The following is a 17871-nucleotide window of genomic DNA, read 5'->3' as shown; positions in this document are numbered from 1 at the left end:
ATCATCAGAGAACCTTCAGCTAGAGAAATGTGAAACAGATCTGAACTCAAGATAATTTCACCTGCCCTGCAAACAAGTTCTGGCCTTTCTTAACTTTGACTTTCTATGGATAAAATTTATCTGTCTGCTAGATTATACCAGCTTCGTGTGTTACCCATTGTATTTGGGGAAGAGTATTGATTACCACATTTTACTGGAAATTATTTGGACTTGAATAATCATACCCACTTACTGATACAACTGTGGAAAGGCTACCAAAGGACTGCTATGTGGACCAACATCTGGCATTTGGGAATCCTGCTTATTGGAGAACTCTATTAACTATTGTGAATGGACTATCTTCCCTAAATCCTGAAGTATGTTTTTCAGATTGCCCTCAATTTGTATGTAGTGTAACCCATTATGTAGAAACAATTTCCATGTATCAGTTAGGAACCCCTTTTTCCAGATGCCTAACACATGTTAATCATTTATATTGGAAGGGGACCACCTATTACTTTCCCCATGAGAACTCAGGTATTGTGGACTCGAATGTTATTCCATATTCTTTCTGTTCCCAATATTAGCTTTCCCTTAGAACCCTTATGAAAGATTTTGCAAGGAACCAAAGAGTTATACGGGCTTCCCTTGTGGCTCATCTGGTAAAGGATCCACCTGCAATGCGGGAGACCTGGGTTCGATCCCTGGGTTGGGAAGATCTCCTGGAGAAGGGGAAAGCTACCCACTCCAATATTCTGGCCTGGAGAATTCCATGCACTGTATATATATATATATATATATATATATATATATATATATATATAGTCCATGGGGTTTCAGCCATGAAATTAAAAGATGCTTGCTCCTTGGAAGAAAAGTTATGATCAACCTAGACAGCATATTAAAAAGCAGAGACATTACTTTGCCAACAAAGGTCCATCTAGTCAAAGCTATGGTTTTTCCAGTAGTCATGTATGGATGTGAGAGTTGGACTGTGACGAAAGCTGAGCACCAAAGAATTGACACTTTTTGAACTGTGGTGTTGGAGAAGACTCTTAAGAGTCCCCTGGACTGCAAGGAGATCCAACCAGTCAATCCTAAAGGAAATCAGTCCTGAATATTCATTGGAAGGACTGATACTGAAGCTGAAACTCCAATACTTTGGCCACCTGATGCAAAGAGCTGACTCCTTTGAAAAGACCCTGATGCTGGGAAAGATTGAAGGTGGGAGGAGAAAGGGACGACAGGATGAGATGGTTGGATGGCATCACCGACTCAATGGACATAAGTTTGAGTAAACTCCAGGAACTGGTGATGGACAGGGAGGCCTGGCGTGCTGCAGTTCATGGGATCACAAAGAGTTGGACACGACTGAGTCACTGAACTGAACTGAAAGAGTTACAAAATTTCATAGATACAGGTAATCAGACCTTGATAGAACATTCTGTTGTTACTACTATTGCTACCAATAAGTTAATGGATGTAGGAGTTGATTTACCAAAATATACTTCTCATTCATGGTGGAACTTCTTCTTTACTAAGTCCCCTACTGCTCAAAAAGTATTTCCTGCATTGCTTAACCCATTACTTGTTTCTTTGATCACTTTATTTCTATTGACTATCTGGAATTGTTATGTGACTTATAGAATGAAGAAGCCTACTTGTGTTATCTTGCCTTATTCCTATGCATTTCAGCCTAAACAATCCTGAGCCCAGCTTTTAGGGAAAGTAAAATGAAGGAAGTCTTGTTCAGGCTTCAGAAGCAGGAGAGCAGGCCTCTGATCTGCTTTGGACCAGCCTTGACACCACCCAGACTCTGTGTGTGTAAGCACAGCAAGTCAGGCAGCACTTTAAATAAGAAAAGGAGTGGGTCTTAGAATTCTTGAGCCCCTGGAGATCTGGCCAACCCCGCAGGGTCAACGAAATCCTATGGCTCACAAAGTGAAACAAACAGCATTGTAAAAAGGTGAAAGTGAAAACAGAGCTGCATTTCTTCATGCAAACTGTTAATGATACCAGTCTGCAGTCTAGGATTATAAACAAGAGCCCCTGAAACTGCAATATGAAGTCTCACCCTTGGGGTGGATACACAGCCCAGGACCCTTTCCCAGTAGAGACTCCAGATTGCTGTTAACAAGGGACTTCCAGCCTGTTCAAGTCTAAATGTAGACTAGATGTAGTCTAGATGTAGACACCACCAATTTGGTGGTGTATGTGTTGTTAATTCTCTCTATTGTTTCTATTTCTCTTCTTTTAATTACTGTATGTTGAAATTGTCAAATAATCTTTCATAAAAATTTGATATTGTTTATGTATGTAATACCATGTGGTTTCTTTTGTTAATGAGTCCTTCCAACCTAAAAGTAAAACTTTCAGCAAAAAAGTGTGTTAAATTTTAAAACAACTAGCAAAATTATTTTACAATAGCAGTCTATCTTAAATATGGATAAAAGTGATGGATAAAAGATATATAATCCAAGAATGTAAAGTAAAAAATGAAAGTCACCTTCTCACAATTTCAACTCTGAAGTTACCATTATTAAACATGCCTCCACACATACACAGCCTCCCGAACAGCGATTTGTTACAATTAATGAGTCTGCCCTGACAGACTGGATACAGACTCAAAAGTATGGAATATGTTGCTAAATCTACTCATCCCAACCTTCCCCTCAAGGAGACCCACATTGGATCCCTGGCTGGGGAAGATCCCCTGGAGAAGTGAATCGCTACCTACTCCAATATTCTTGCCTGGAGAATTCTATGGACAGAGGAGCCTGGCACACTACAGCCCATGGGGGTCACAAAGTGTCCCGCACAACTGAGGGATTAACACACTCTCTCACTAACAGTAAAGGACAAATAAGGATAGCAATAATAAATGTTCTTTGTAGAAAATCTAAAAATAAAGAAAAGGAGTAGGAAGAAATTTAGTTTGTCAATCCCAATAACTAGAGTCAACACTTTTCACGTGGTGAATTGAATTTCAGACTGTAATTTCTACTATTTTAAAGAGCCTACAGATAGAAATTTCCTGTATTGGCAAAGCACAAAATACAATGGCTATGCCGGTAAACAATTCCCTCATTGTCCTTTTCCTCAGGAATTGAGGTGAGTAATATTTTACCTGTTTGGATTTTTGAAAGAGCAAGTTAGCATTCTCGTCTCTATGGCAACTCTTTACGTAGTGATTGATAGCGACCGCATCCACTAGAGTCTTTTCATTTGACATTTCCAACCAATCGAGTGGAAGCGGGGGATTAGGGGCGTTTCCACCGGTTCGAGAGCCAACCGCATCTGCCTTCCGTAGGCCGTGCGTCATCAGTCTACGCCAAGGGTACCGTTGACCCCCCTCCGTTTAAGGAGAAGTAGTGCTGCTTCCGCGGCAATGAGTTGTGCCCGGGCGTTGGCGGCTTGCTGCCTGTGGCGGCTGCGCACAGGCGCCCTGCAGCCCCTCTCAGGTAAAGGGGAAGCCTGAGCGCGACTGCGCGCGGGGCTGAGAAGCCCAGGAATTTTCGCCTTAGGCTTAGGTCGTAGAGGTCACGGGGGGCAGACGTTCATACGTCACAGGGCTGCGACGGAGGGCGACTGCGCGGCCGGAAAAGCGGCGCGAGGCCTGCAGTCGGCCGCGGAGCCCGCCGGACGGAAAGGGGGTGGGTTTTCCTCAGTTTTCTGGCGAGCCCGTTCGGCGTCCGTGCGTTTGGGGGATGACGCAATTTCGCGCCTGTTCTGTGACGTCACTGCAGGTGTGGTAGGCGTTCCGAACTGAGGAGAGTTGGCAACCTTGAAAGTTTAGTTTCCTAGGGCGGGGGGGGGCGGGGGGGGGGGCGGTGATCCTCGTAGCTTTCGCTTATGACCTTGTAGGTGGCCCTACGACCGGCAGAGTGGGTTTCCTCCCGTACGCCCGCCCCACTCCGGAGCCGGTTAGAAACGCAGATTCTCAGATCGCTCCTCTAACCTACCGGATCTTAACAAGACCTTGGAATGACTCGTGTGCATTTGCAAGTTAGAGAAGCACCGGAATGTTGGAAGGAGCATCGAATTGGAGTAGGGAGACTTGGGCTTGGATTCTGACTCGTCTTTTCCTCATTTATCTGAGCTGCCTCAGAAAATTGTGAGGTCATTTTCTCAAAGTTAAACCATGCGTGTACCACCTTCAGGATTTTTGCTTAATAACTGTACCATTGATATTTTACCACTGATATTACTAGAGTTTTTTTTTTTTTTAATTTCCCTAGACCATATTCCTTTTTAAAATCAGAACACTGGAAACTAGATCCCTAGGTAAACGGAAAACCAGTATTTCTTGTCCCAAGAAAAAAATCATAAAAGTACGCTGAAAACAAGTTATTGTATTAGATACTGTTGTCTACCAAGGTTTGAACTCAAGCCCATCTTTTTTCTCGAAAGAAAGGAAAATTAACAAGTGTTAGGAAGATTTTAAGATATGTCAGCTGTAAACTGAGACAGTCTCCTTGATAAAATCAAAAGAGTTGGAAGAGAATCAGTTAAGTTGCTCAGTCGTGTGTGCGACTCTTTGCGACCCCATGGACTGCAGCACACCAAGCTTCCCCTGTCCATCACCAACTCCGGGAGATTGCTTAGACTCATGTCCATTGAGTCAGTGATGTTATCCAACCATCTCATCCTCTGTCCTCCCCTTCTGCCTTCAGTCTTTCCCAGCGTCAGGGTCCTTTCCAGTGAATCAGTTCTTCACATCATGTGGCCAAAGTATTGTGGAGTTTCAGCTTCAGCATCTGTCCTTCCAATGAATATTCACTACTGATTTCCTTTAGGATGGACTGGTTGGATCTCCTTGCAATCCAAGGGACTCTCAAAAGTCTTCTCCAACACCACAGTTCAAAAGCATCAATTCTTCAGCGCTCAGCTTTCTTTATGGTCCAACTCTCACATCCATACATGACTACTGGAAGAACCATACCTTTGACTAGACAGACCTTTGTTGGCAGGGTAACTTCTCTGCTTTTTAATATGCTGTCTAGGTTGGTCATAGCTTTCCTTCCAAGGAGCAAGTGTCTTTTAATTTCATGGCTGCAGTCACCATCTGCAGTGATTTTGGAGCCCATGAAAATAAAGTCCTTCAGTGTTTCCATTGTTTCCACATCTGTTTGCCATGAAGTGATGGGACCAGAAACCATGATCTTAGTTTTCTGAATGTTGAGTTTTAAGCCAGCTTTTTCACTCTTCTCTTTCACTTTCATCATGAGGCTCTTTAGTTCTTTGCTTTCTGCCATAAGGGTGGTGTCGTCTGTGTATCTGAGTTTATTGATATTTCTCCTGGCAATCTTGATTCCAGCTTGTGCTTCATCCATCCTGGCATTTCGCGTAATGTACTCTGCATTTAAGTTAAATGAGCAGAGTGACAATATACAGCCTTGACATACTTCTTTCCCAATTTGGAACCAGTCTGTTATTCCATGTCCAGTTCTAACTGTTGCTTCTTGACCTGCATATAGGTTTCTATATGTGTATGGAAGAGAATCATAGCAACTTAAGATCTTTTCACATACAAATTGAAATGTAGTAGGTGTCATCACTGGTATATGTTTCACATTTTAGGAAATCACAAATAGAAAATGATGCACTTCAGAGCTTTTAGCACTGGGCCTCAATTTTATTATTTCTCAGTTTTAAAGTGTGTGACAATGCAGGCAAAACTCAGGATTGTTGAAGATGAATTTTAATGCTCTTTCATTCTTTTTCACTTGTAGTTACTTGTGTCCTGTATCTTTTTATCTTTATGATAACTCAGTAAGACAGATATTATTATTGTGTTTCCCCAAAAAAGAAAATAACCAGATTGTTCCCAATTTTATATGTAAGAAATGGCAATTCGGAATTGTCAAAAGTCTGTGTTAGAGACAAGATAGGTATTTTCTGATTCTAGTTCTGTGCCCTGTCTATGGTCCATCTCATACTTTTTTTTTTTCCATTATAATTTATTACTAGATATTGAATATAGTTTCCTGTGCTATATAGTAGGACCTTGTTTATCTATTCTTTTTAGTGTGGACCATTTTTTACATCTTTATTGAATTTGTTGCAATATTGTTTCTGTCTTATGTTTTGGTTTTTGGCGGAAGGAATGTGAGATCTTAAATCCCTGACCAGAGTTCAAACCCACACCCCTGCACTGGAAGGCAGAGTTTTAACCACTGGCCCACCAGGGAAGGCCCTTATCTATTTTATAGAGAGTAGCTTGTATCTGTTAATTCCAGATTCCTAATTTATCCTTCCCCCACCCCATCTCCCCTTTGGTAACCAAAAGTTTGTTTTCTACGTGAGTCTGTTTCTTAAATAAGTTCTTTTGTAAATTTCTTAGTTCTCATTTTAGATTCCACACATAAGTGGTATCACCTGGTATTTGTGTTTCTCGGCCTTCATTTAGTATGATAATCTCTAGATCCATGCATGTTGCTGCAAATGGCATTATTTCACTCTTTAGGAGTGAGCAGTGTTCCATTGTGTGTGTGTGTGTGAGTGTGTGTAGACAGACCACATCTTCTTTGTCCATTCATCTGTCAGTGGACGTTTAGTTTGCTTCCATCTCTTGCCTGTTGTGAATAGTCTGCTATGAGCATTGGGGTGCGTGTGTCTTTTCCAGTTATAGTTTTGTCCAGGTATATGCCCAGAAGTGGTATTACTGGATCATATGGCAACTGTTTTTAGTTTTTTGAGGAACCAGCATACTGTTCTCCATAGTGGCTCCACCAGTTTACATTCTTAACCAACAATGTACCAGGGTTCCCTTTTTTCCACACCCTCTCCAGCATTTGTTATTTGTAGACTTTTTAATGATGGCCATTCTGACTGACTGGTGTGAGGTAGTACCTCATTGTAGTTTTGATTTGCGTTTTTCTAATTAGCAGTGTTGAGCGTCTTTTCATGTGTCTATTGGCTATTTGTAGATCTTCTTCAGAGAAATGTCTATTTAGATCTTTTACCTGTTTTTTTTAGTGGGTTGTTTGGGTTTTTTGTGTGTGTGTGTGGTTTTTTTTGAGTTGTATGAATTGTTTGTATAATTTGGAAATTAAGCCCTTGTTGGCTGCATTGTTTGCAAATATTTTCTGTCTGAAGGTTGTCTTTGCATTTTCCTTTGCTGTGCAAAAGCTTATAAGTTTGATTAGGTCCTATTTGTTTTTGCTTTCATTTCTATTGCCTTGGGAGACTCATCTAAGAAAACATTGGTACTGTTTATATCAGAGAATGTTTTGCCTATTTTCTCTTTTACAAGTTTTGTGGTGTCCTGTCTTATTTATTTATAACTTACATTTTGAGTTATTTTTGTGTATGCTATGAGAGCATGTTCTAACTTGATTTATATGTGGCTGTCCAGCTTTCCCCACACCACTTGCTGGAGAGACTGTTTTTTTCTCATTGTCTAGTCTTGCCTCCTTTATCAAAGATTAACTGGCTAGGTGTGTGGGTTTATTTCTGGGCTCTCTGTTCTGTTCAGTTGATCCATTTGTCTCTTTTTGTGCCAGTGCCACATTTTTTTGATTACTGTAGCTTTGGAGTATTGTCTGAAATCCAGGAGGATTATTCTTCCAGCTTTGTTCTTTTTTCTCAGACTTGCTTTGGCAATTCTAAGTCTTTATGGTTCCATACAAATTTCATGATTATTTTTTCTAGTTCTGTGAAAAATGTCATGGGTAATTTGATAGGAGTCACATTAAATCTGTAGATTACTTTGGATAGTATGGCCATTTAAATGATATCTTTGCAATCTAAAAAGCATCCATCCAATACTTTTTAAAGCCACCTTGCAGAAGTTGTGACAAGATAGGGATGGCAAATATTACCATACCTCACCCTCCACATATACCTCAAAAAAGGCATTTATTAGGTGCCTAAATCTGGAAAAGTGTTGCAGTGTTAGGGAAAAGTCAAATATGTTTTTAATAGGAATTATAACTCTACCCATCAAAAGTCAGCTGTGTGTTTGAACTCATGCACTTAACCCCTTGCTATTTCTCAGTAAATGATTTCTTAAAAATTAATATTGAGGAATTTCCCAATGGTTCAGTGGTTAGAACTTTGCACTTTCACTGGTGAGGGCCCAGTTCAATGGTTCAGTCCCTGGTCTGGGAATTAAGATCCCACAAGCCACTCAGCTTGGCCAAAAAAAAGAAAGGAGTATTGTGTTGTTTTAAAAGTTCTTTCTTATTAACACATTTTGTGGTGGGAGTAACAAAATGAGAGAACAAGGTTATTTTAAGAAGTCGAGTCATCTCATTATTTATTTATTCGTGGCTGCACTGGGTCTCTGTTGCTTTGCACAGGCTTCCTCTCACCGCAGCGCGGGGGCTGCTCTTCATCGCAGTTTGAGGGCTTCTCGCTGCAGTGGCTTCTCGTGCTGTGGACACAAGCTGTAGGCAGGTGGGCTTCAGTACTGTGACTTGTAGGCTCTAGAGCACAGGCTCAGTAGTTGTGATGCACAGGCTTAGTTGCCCTGTGGTGTGTGGGGTTTTCCAGAACCAGAGATCGAACCCATGTCCCCTGCATTGGCAGACGGATTCTTCCACTGGACCGCCAGGGAAAGTCCCATCTCATCATTTTTAATTTTAACTTTTGGACCACATCTGTCTACAAGGAGGCCAGGCCTTGGACTTGGAGGAAAAACTTGGGACAGGTTACCTTGACTTTGTCAAATGTCTCAAATTGTTCTCCACATGGAATGGTCATGGAGGGACTTCCCTGGCAGTCCTGCAGTTAAGACTCTGCACTTCCACTGCAGGGGGCGCAGGTTCGAAGCCTAGTAGGGGAACTAAGATCCTGCATGCAGCGTGGCCAAAACAAAGCAAAAGGCCGTGGACCACAGTGACCTGCTGTCTGATGACATAGATCTGAGTGGTACCTTACACCTGGCAGAACTTGGAATCCACCCAGTTAAGTCAGGCATGCTCAGTGAGATGGAGCAGGTTCTGTGGAAGAATGTCTCAAAGCTGGGACACCATGCTTCAGACCCCCATATCCACTGCTCCTTTGTCTAGAGTGAGGCATTTAAAATCCTCAGCCTGAAAAGTTCAAATGCACATCTCAGATTTCATCAGGCCTACCCCATCACTTTGTGTCCAAAGCACTCAAGCCTTTTTTAATGGGAAAAAAAAAAAAAAAAAAGGCTATAGATGTATCAGAATGAAACTTTCTACACATTTTGTGGGTTTTCCTTCGCCTAAATGAAAGGTATCTATTAAACAGATGGTAGTCATAATAAGAGCCCTGAAACACATCTCAAGATGATATCAGTACAGTCAGAGTTCACATTACCAACTAAATGGTCTAAGTCTTTACTTCCATATCTGCAAAATGAGTTAACACCTTATACATCTAAACGTGTTATAAAACTCTTCTCTTGGGGAGAGAACTTTGGGAATGCTCTAATACAAGCCTCAGAGATTATAGTCAAGGTGTTAACTATTTGGAGATTTTTTTTAAAAGACAAAATCTAATCTATCCTGAAGAATTTACATTTTGAAAGCAAGAAGAGTTCAGTTGAATCAAGTACCAGAATGAGATGAAACGTAAGCGCTAGGCTAAATTCTCAAAGTCAGATGCTCACTGGCACAGATAACTTTCAATAAGAGAAATTAAATCTACAGTTCTTAACCTTGGCTGCAGAGAACATTTGTGCACAGAACTTTTTAAAAGCATCATCTCCCAGGGATCAACTGGGGAGAAGCATCCATGATTCTGAGAGCCCCCTAGGGGTTGTGTGCAGCCAGAGTTGGAAAAGAAGCAGGTGTATGAAGTGGGGAAACATGCCCATCCAGAGACAGCTGCCGTGTTCGCCGTCTGGTGAGAAGACACCGTCAGTATTTCTAGATGGACATACACTTCAACTGAAGCCAGGCTCCAGATCTTTAGTTAAATCTTCTATGTTTTAAATACTGGCAATTAATTTACTTTAAAAAAAAGAAAACTGCACACTGCTATATTTAAAATGGATAACTCTCAAGGACCTACTGTATAGCACATGGAATTCTGCTCAGTGTTATGTGGCAGCCTGGATGGAGGGGTGTTTGGGGGAGAATGGGTACACGTGTATGCATGGCTGAGTCCCTTCCCTGTTCACCTGAAACTATCACATTTTTTTGATAATTAGCTATACCCCAATACAAAATAAGAAGTTTAAAAAACAAAGCCACAAATCACTGCAGGTTAAACAGAGTCCACTTGTAGGCTTCCCCAACCTATGGGGAGCTTATTTGTGACCTTTGCTGTAAGATACCTCTTTCTTCTACGAAAGGAATCATCTCAATTTTACCTGAGAGTAACGGAGAATAAACACTTGCATTGCAGCTTATGGAAGAAGAATCAGTGTCAGATTTTGCAGTTCGGGAATGACCTTAGACAATATCAACAGGGAAGCTGTGGATCGGATAATCCGGGTGGATCATGCAGGTGAATATGGAGCGAACCGCATCTATGCAGGGCAGATGGCCGTCCTGGGTCGGACAAGCATCGGGCCGGTCATTCAGGTGGGCACCTCTTGATCTCTCAGTGATGAATCACATCGGGTCATGCGTTGTCAAGGGAGGTACTGTTGTCCCCAAGAGAGGAAAAATTGGTTGTGGGGTGGGGGTGGAGGAGTAAAAAGCATATTCTTTTTTATAAACCGCAGACAGATATAATCAGATTTATAGTACATAAACAAATACACACTCTAGCTGTAGTATTAAAATTTTGTGGCGGGGAGCAATAAAAAAGGACTAAGAGTCACTGCATCAACTCAAAACACCAGTTGTAAGACCTTGTGGTCCCACCCCTAGTGGAGTCCAGTGGAGATATTTTATATTTTATATTGAGGGGCAGATCGGACAGGCCTGGGCTTCATAGTCACACAGAGCGAAGTTCCCATTCCAGCTCTGTCCCACCTCCTACCTCTGTGAGCTTGAGGAAGTCCCATGACGTGTTCCGTGTCTGCAAAATGAGCTGACAAAACGTCATTCAGTTTTGGTGAAGAATAAACGAGCTGGTGTAGAGCAGCGAATACCATGCCTGGCATGTAGTAGCCACTTAGCACAAGTTAAATGGCCTGCTCTGAGTACTCGGGCAAATTACCTAACCTCTCTGTGCCTCACTTCCTTCATCTGTATAGTGAGGATAATAATAGTTGGTCCTTCACAAAGCTATTTGACAGTACCTGGCTATGGGACATACTCTTACGTGTTAGCTCTTACGATCATTCTTCCTTTTTCCTTTGATGTAAATGATACATTTCTGGCTGTCTGAAAGGAAATCATATAAAGGGTAATATTCTGCCCTCCTAAATTTTGAAATGGGCTACGCATCTCATGTCTTTGGGGTGTGGCCCCTTGTCCTTGAATAGGCGCACTGTGGATCTGAGCAGCTTCTGCCAGCTCTGTGGTTCAGACTCTGCTTGTCTGGAATGGAGATAACGGACATTTCTCTTGGTTTGCTGTCTCTCTTCCCCGTAATCTGATGTTTAGGGCTTTTCCTTCGATGATTCAAGGGGACTGGGGGAAGTAGCAGTTCCCATCATTCTCCCCATTGTGCTTCCTTTACCCACATGAACACAGCATGTGGCTTCCTTATTATGTAGCAGGTGGTCTCTCTGAAATGTCTTTGTTTTTATGTTTCTTACAGAAAATGTGGGACCAAGAAAAGGACCACTTGAAAAAGTTCAATGAGCTGATGGTTGCATTCAGGGTGCGGCCTACCGTCCTCATGCCCTTTTGGAACGTGGTGGGGTTTGCACTGGGTACGTGTCTATCTCGGAGAGCCCGTGTGAGCTTAGGGATCTGGGATGGCTGAATCACTAAATAACCCCTCTACAATTCTTGCTGTGTCCCCTTACAACCTTTTCATTTACTTAATATTTTTCTAAAGTTAAATTGATTTTTTTTTTGCTTAAATTTATTTAAGATAGAACCTTAAAATCAGTACTTTTATAAATAGAAGATACATTGAAAATAACTACAACAGAGAGGGAAAAGGCTAGAGTAATTTGGCCAGATGAAGTTCCCTGATGAAGGTTCTAAACTTGGGATCTGCTCACTCTTAAAAAGAGAGTCAGGGAACTCCCTGGCAGTTCAGTGGTTAGGACTCAGCGCTTTCATTGCTGAGGGCCCAGGTTCCAGCCCTGGTTGGGGAACGAAGATCCCACAAGCCCTGAGGCACAGCCAAAAGAAAAAAAAAAAAAACACAAAAATAAAAAGGGAGAGTCAGTGATACAGAAGAACCCAAGAACCCCAGTGAAGACTCGCTCCTGCCATTATCAGAAGGTTAGAAAAAGCACTCAAAGAACATCCTTACAGGGTTTGACACTGTCATCTGGCACCGTGGTTTTCAAGGATGGCAGGTTGCTCCTGAGGACACTTGGCAACATCTAGAGACAGTTTTGGTTGTTGCAACTGGGGATGCCACTGGCACCTAGTGGGTAAAGGTCAGGGATCCCGCTAAGCATCCTACCACGTTCAGGACACTCCCCCACAACAAGGAATTGCCCAGCCCCAGGGTGCCAGGCGACAAACCGTGACCTGGTCTCCATCCCCAGTGGTGTCAACCCCATCCTTTACCTTCTGGATCTGACCATTCCAGGCGCCGGAACTGCCCTGCTTGGGAAGGAGGGCGCCATGGCCTGCACGGTGGCCGTGGAAGAGTCCATCGCACACCACTACAACAACCAGATCAGGACGCTGATGGAGAAGGAGCCTGAAAAATACGAGGAGCTTCTGCAGGTATCGGACCACGCTCTGGAAGGGACTGCCAGGGGGAAAGGGCAGATAACGCAGTTTGGTAAGAGGAACAAAATAGAATGTTAGGGACTAGCACTGCCTTAGAAACTTGGGGCAGCACCTCATTTGAAGGGCGTGCACACTGAAGCTATGGGCCCTGTCATGTGCTCGGGCGGAGCTGGGACTGAAACCCGCGTTTCCTGAGCCCACACCTGTATTCTCTCTGCCTCTAGGTCATTGTTGGATCCTGAGCGAAGGCCACGAGCACAGATCCTTCAGATTAAATAAACGAATGTACTCAGAATAATAAGTGAATATCCTCAGAAATTTTCTACAGAAAATAAGGGAACTGTTTAATTTTTTTTTTAAGTCTAAGTCAGTGGCCACCCACCTGTCTCTGTAAATAAGTTTTTCTGGAACACAGCTGCACTCATTTGTCTGTGTGTCCATGGCTGTTGTCCCCTCTAGGGTGGCAGAGTTGAGTCATTGTGACAGGGACCTTATAGCCCGAGAAACCTGAAGTACTGCCTCTGGCCCTTTGCAGGAAAAGTCTGCCTACCCGTGTCTTAGACGGCAACATGAGGCTTTGGCCACCAGAGTAAGTTTGAACAGTGGGAAGTTGGAAGGCTGACTTGTTTCAGTTTCTTTTTATTTAACCAGGTGATCAAGAAATTTCGGGATGAAGAACTTGAGCACCATGACATAGGCCTCGAACATGACGCAGAACTGGTAGGGACCCATCTTTACTGTTTGCTTGTAGTGGTACTTTATTTGGAAGGTTGAGGCACAGGAACATTTCTGTTTCCAGAAAGTTATAAAACCACCGTCAGAGAAAGAGAACCCATATCGGTCAGTTCAGTTCAGTCGCTCAGTTGTGCCCACTCTTTGCGACCCCATGGACTGCAGCCTCCCTGTCCATCACCAGCTCCTGGAGCGTGCTCAGCTCAGGTCCATTGATGTCCAGGCCGTGATGGCATCCAGTCATCTCACCCTCTGTCGTCCACTTCTCCTCTCACCTTCAATCATCATCAAGCATCAGGGTCTTTTCCAAAGAGTTATTCTTCACATCAGGTAGCCAAAGTATTGGAGTTTCAGCTTCAGCGTCAGTCCTTCCAATGAATATTCAGTACTGATTTCCTTTAGGATGGACTGGTTGCATCTCTTTGCGGTCCAAGGGACTCTCAAGAGTCTTCTCCAACACCACAGTTCAAAAGCATCAATTCTTCAATGCTCAGCTTTCTTTATAGTCCAACTCTCACATCCGTACATGACTACTGGAAAAACCATAGCTTTGACCAGATGGACCTTTGTTGGCAAAGTACTGTCTCTACTTTTTAATATGCTACTTAGGTTGGTCATAGCTTTTCTTCCAAGGAACAAGCATCTTTTAATTTCACGGCTGCACTGCCCATCTGCATTGATTTTGGAGCCCCCCAAAATAAACTCTGTCACTGTTTCCATTGTTTCCCCATCTATTTGCCATGACAGGATAGGACCGGGTGCCATGATTTTAGTTTTCTGAATCTTGAGTTTTAAGCCAGCTTTTTCACTGTCCTCTTTCACTTTCATCAAGAGGCTGTTTAGTTCTTCTTTGTTTTCTGCCATAAGGGTGGTGTCATCTGCATATCTGAGGTTATTGATATTTCTCCCAGCAATCTTGATTCCAGCTTGTGCTTCATTCAGCCTGGCGTTTCACATGATGTACTCTGTATATAAGTTAAATAAGCAGGGTAACAATATACAGCCTTGATGTACTCCTTTCCCAAACTGGAACCAGTCTGTGTTCTATGTCCAGTTCTAACTGTTGCTTCCTGACCTGCATACAGATTTCTTAGGAGGCAGGTCAGGTGGTCTGGTATTCCCATCTCTTAAAGAATTTTCCACAGTTTATTGTGATCTACACAGCCAAAGGCTTTGGCATAGTCAGTAAAGCAGAAATAGATGTTTTTCTGGAATTCTTTTGCTTTTTCGATGATCCAGTGGCTGTTGGCAATTTGATCTTTGGTTCCTCTGCCTTTTCTTAATCCAGCTTGAACATCTGGAAGTTCTCGGTTCATGTACTGTTGAAGCCTGGCTTGGTGAATTTTGAGCATCACTTTGCTAGTATGTGAGATAAATCCAATTGTGTGGTAGTTTGAGCATTCTTTGGTATTGTGTTTCTTTGAGATTGGAATGAAAACTAACCTTTTCCAGTCCTGTGGCCACTGCTGAGTTATCCAAATTTGCTGGCATGTTGAGTACAGCACTTTAAAAGCATCATCTTTTAGGATTTGAAATAGCTCAACTGGAATTCCATCACCTCCACTAACTTTGTTCATAGTGATGTATCCTAAGGCCCACTTGACTTCGCATTCCAGGGTGTCTGGATCTAGGTGAGTGATCACACCGTCGTGGTTATCTGGGTCGTGAAGATCTTTTTTGTATAGTTCTGTGTATAGTTCTTCTTGCCACCTCTTCTTAATATCTTCTGCATCAGTTAGATCCATACCGTTTCTGTCCTTTATTGTGCCCATCTTTGCATGAAATATTCCCTTGGTATCTCTGATTTTCTTGAAGAGATCTCTAGTCTTTCCCATCCTATTGTTTTCCTTTATTTCTTTTCATTGATCACTGAGAAAGCCTTTCTTATCTCTCCTTGCTATTCTTTGGAATTCTGCATTCAGATGGGAATATCTTTCCTTTTCTCCTTTGCCTTTCACTTCTCTTCTTTTCTAAGCTATTTGTGAGGCATCCTCAGACAACTATTTTGCCTTTTTGCATTTCTTTTTCTTGGGGATGGTCTTGATCACTGCCTCCTGTACAATGTCACGAACCTCCGTCCATAGTTCTTCAGGCACTCTGTCTATCAGATCTAATCCCTTGAATCTGTTTGTCACTTCCACTGTGTAATCATAAGAGATTTGATTTAGGTCATACCTGAATGGTCTAGTAGTTTTCCCTGCTTTCTTCAATTTAAGTCTGAATTTGGCAATAAGGAGTTCATGATCTGACCCACAGTCAGCTCCCAGTCTTATTTTTGCTGACTGTGTAGAGCTTCTCCATCTTTGGCTGCAAAGACTATAATCAGTCTGATTTCGGTGTTGACCATCTGGTGATGTCCATGTGTAGAGTTGTCTCTTGTGTTGTTGGAAGAGAGTGTTTGCTATGACCAGTGTGTTCTCTTGGCAAAACTCTGTTAGCCTTTGCCCTGCTTCATTTTGTACTCCAAGGCCAAATTTGCCTGTTACTCTAGGTATCTCTTGACTTCCTACTTTTGCATTCCAATCCCTTGTGATAAAGAAGCCATCTTTTTTTGGTGTTAGTTCTACAAAGTCTTGTAGGTCTTCATAGAACCATTCAACTTCAGATTCTTATGCATTAGTGATTGGGGCAAAGGCTTGGATTACTCCGATATTGAATGGTTTGCCTTGGAAATGAACAGAGATCATTCTGTCGTTTTTGAGATTGCACCCAAGTACTACGTTTCAGACGCTTTTGTTGACTATGAGGGCTACTCCATTTTTTCTAAGGGATTCTTGCCCACAGTAATAGATATAATGGTCATCTGAGTTAAATTCGCCCATTCCGGTCCATTTTAGTTCACTGATTCCTAAATGCCATCTCCTGTTTGACTGCTTCCCATTTACCTTGATTCATGGACCTAGCTTTCCAGGTTCCTATGCAAGATTGTTCTTTACAGCATTCGACTTTAGTTCCATCACCAGTTGCATTCACAAGTGAGCATTAATAGAACTGCTTGACAGAAAGCAAGCAAAAGCCTTGCTCCCAGCTGGGAATCATTTCTTGCTTCCTTATCCTTTTCCCCAGCACATTCGCTGTTTCCGGTGAGAAGCTGGTTGGGTCAGATGTTTTGGCAGTAGCAAAGGCATTCTAATCTTTTGAAAAGTATTTTTTTTTCCCCCTGTTAAAATCATTTCTTATATCTTATTATTTATCCAGAGAAGTCCCAACCCTGCCATGCTAGACTTGTGCCTTACAATGGAAAGTGAATATAGAACAGATTTCTTTGGTTTGCTTACCGTTGTTTTTTTTAAACAGGCTCCAGCATATGTCGTTCTGAAGAGCGTTATCCAGGCAGGATGCAAAGTGGCGATATATTTATCAGAAAGACTTTAAAGTATGTCCACTTTTCCTTGTGTGTAAAGATAATAGTAATTTAACAGGTGACAGTGGCAGAGAAGGAAATGTACAGTTATTGTTCTGTGACTTTGTTAATAAATTATGAGAGGTTTTTTCGTTAATAAAATTCTCCAGTGTTGGTTGTTCTCTGTGCTGCTTTATGGCCATAAGGCTGACGGTTTACCAGGTGTGTTCAGATGACAGCAAATGAAACTGGTTCTCATTTGGTCTCTACATTTTTTTCTAAAGCAACAAGTATGAATCATTAAGAAAGATAACATATCTTTGAGAGAAAAAAAAATGAGTTTACCGGTATCACAAAGTAATTTAAAACAGTGATGTTTAAAATTGACAAAGCAAGACTGTCTAGCCCATCAGGTAAGCAGAAGACTGACATTCTTTTTATTGTGAAATGTGGTTTGAGAGCAGGTTACTCCCATCAGAGAATATACTAAATTGTGGATTATGTGTGAATTTGAATTATAATCATTTCCTTTAGGTCTGTTCCCTAAAGAATGGACCAAATGAACTAGAATTCTCATACTTTGTTGAAATCCTTTATGATTTACAAATTTTAAAATAATTTGTGGAAAAAAAAACCTAGATTAGTGGTTCTCTTCTCTGGCTGCACATTAGGGTCCCTAAAGAGCCTTTTAGAATTTTTCAGATTGTGAACCAAAAATTCTGACTTAATTAGCGGGGAGCCCAGGATCACAATGGTTTCAAAAGCTCCCAGGTGATTCTAGGCTGAGTACTAGATTGTCCGCTTCTTGTGGTGAAGAATCACGTCCTTGGGTCTTTGCCTCCTGCCTAGCGCCCTGTGTTTAATCGCCGCCTTGCTTCAGGGCGTCCTGTTTTGAAGGACAGCAACACTGGGATAGTTTGGATTAGTCTTCTATAACCTCTCTTTTTTCCTAAACTGAACATGCATTTAATCTTATGTGAGCAAGTGAATCAGTCTTCTGGTTCCAGTTGCAATAAATTAAACATGGGAGAGAAGGGTTGAAGACAACTGAATTCTAAATTCTTGAACTAGGTTACAAACAGATGT

The 17871-nt window shown here is 42.0% G+C and overlaps 1 protein-coding gene across 4 annotated transcripts; it reads left to right on the top strand.

Annotated features, from left to right (window-relative positions):
* The first annotated feature begins 3295 nt into the window (after nucleotides 1–3295).
* COQ7 (coenzyme Q7, hydroxylase) lies at nucleotides 3296–16960 on the top strand. 4 transcript variants are annotated; one of them, XM_061401257.1, is made up of 6 exons: nucleotides 3296–3440; nucleotides 10303–10481; nucleotides 11611–11725; nucleotides 12565–12704; nucleotides 13362–13430; nucleotides 16740–16960. In XM_061401257.1, exons 1-6 carry the CDS (start codon nucleotides 3368–3370, stop codon nucleotides 16815–16817), a joined length of 654 nt encoding a protein of 217 aa, XP_061257241.1. In that variant the 5' UTR covers nucleotides 3296–3367; the 3' UTR covers nucleotides 16818–16960. The 4 variants fall into 4 exon arrangements, with proteins under 4 accessions (XP_061257241.1, XP_061257242.1, XP_061257244.1 ...); XM_061401258.1 differs by lacking the exon at nucleotides 3296–3440 and adding an exon at nucleotides 3534–3632; XM_061401260.1 differs by lacking the exon at nucleotides 3296–3440 and adding an exon at nucleotides 3534–3725.
* Nucleotides 16961–17871: the final 911 nt, after the last annotated feature.

Source organism: Bos javanicus, chromosome 25, assembly GCF_032452875.1.
Source record: "Bos javanicus breed banteng chromosome 25, ARS-OSU_banteng_1.0, whole genome shotgun sequence".
NCBI lineage: Eukaryota > Metazoa > Chordata > Mammalia > Artiodactyla > Bovidae > Bos > Bos javanicus.
This window is presented reverse-complemented; position numbering and strand designations above follow the sequence as displayed.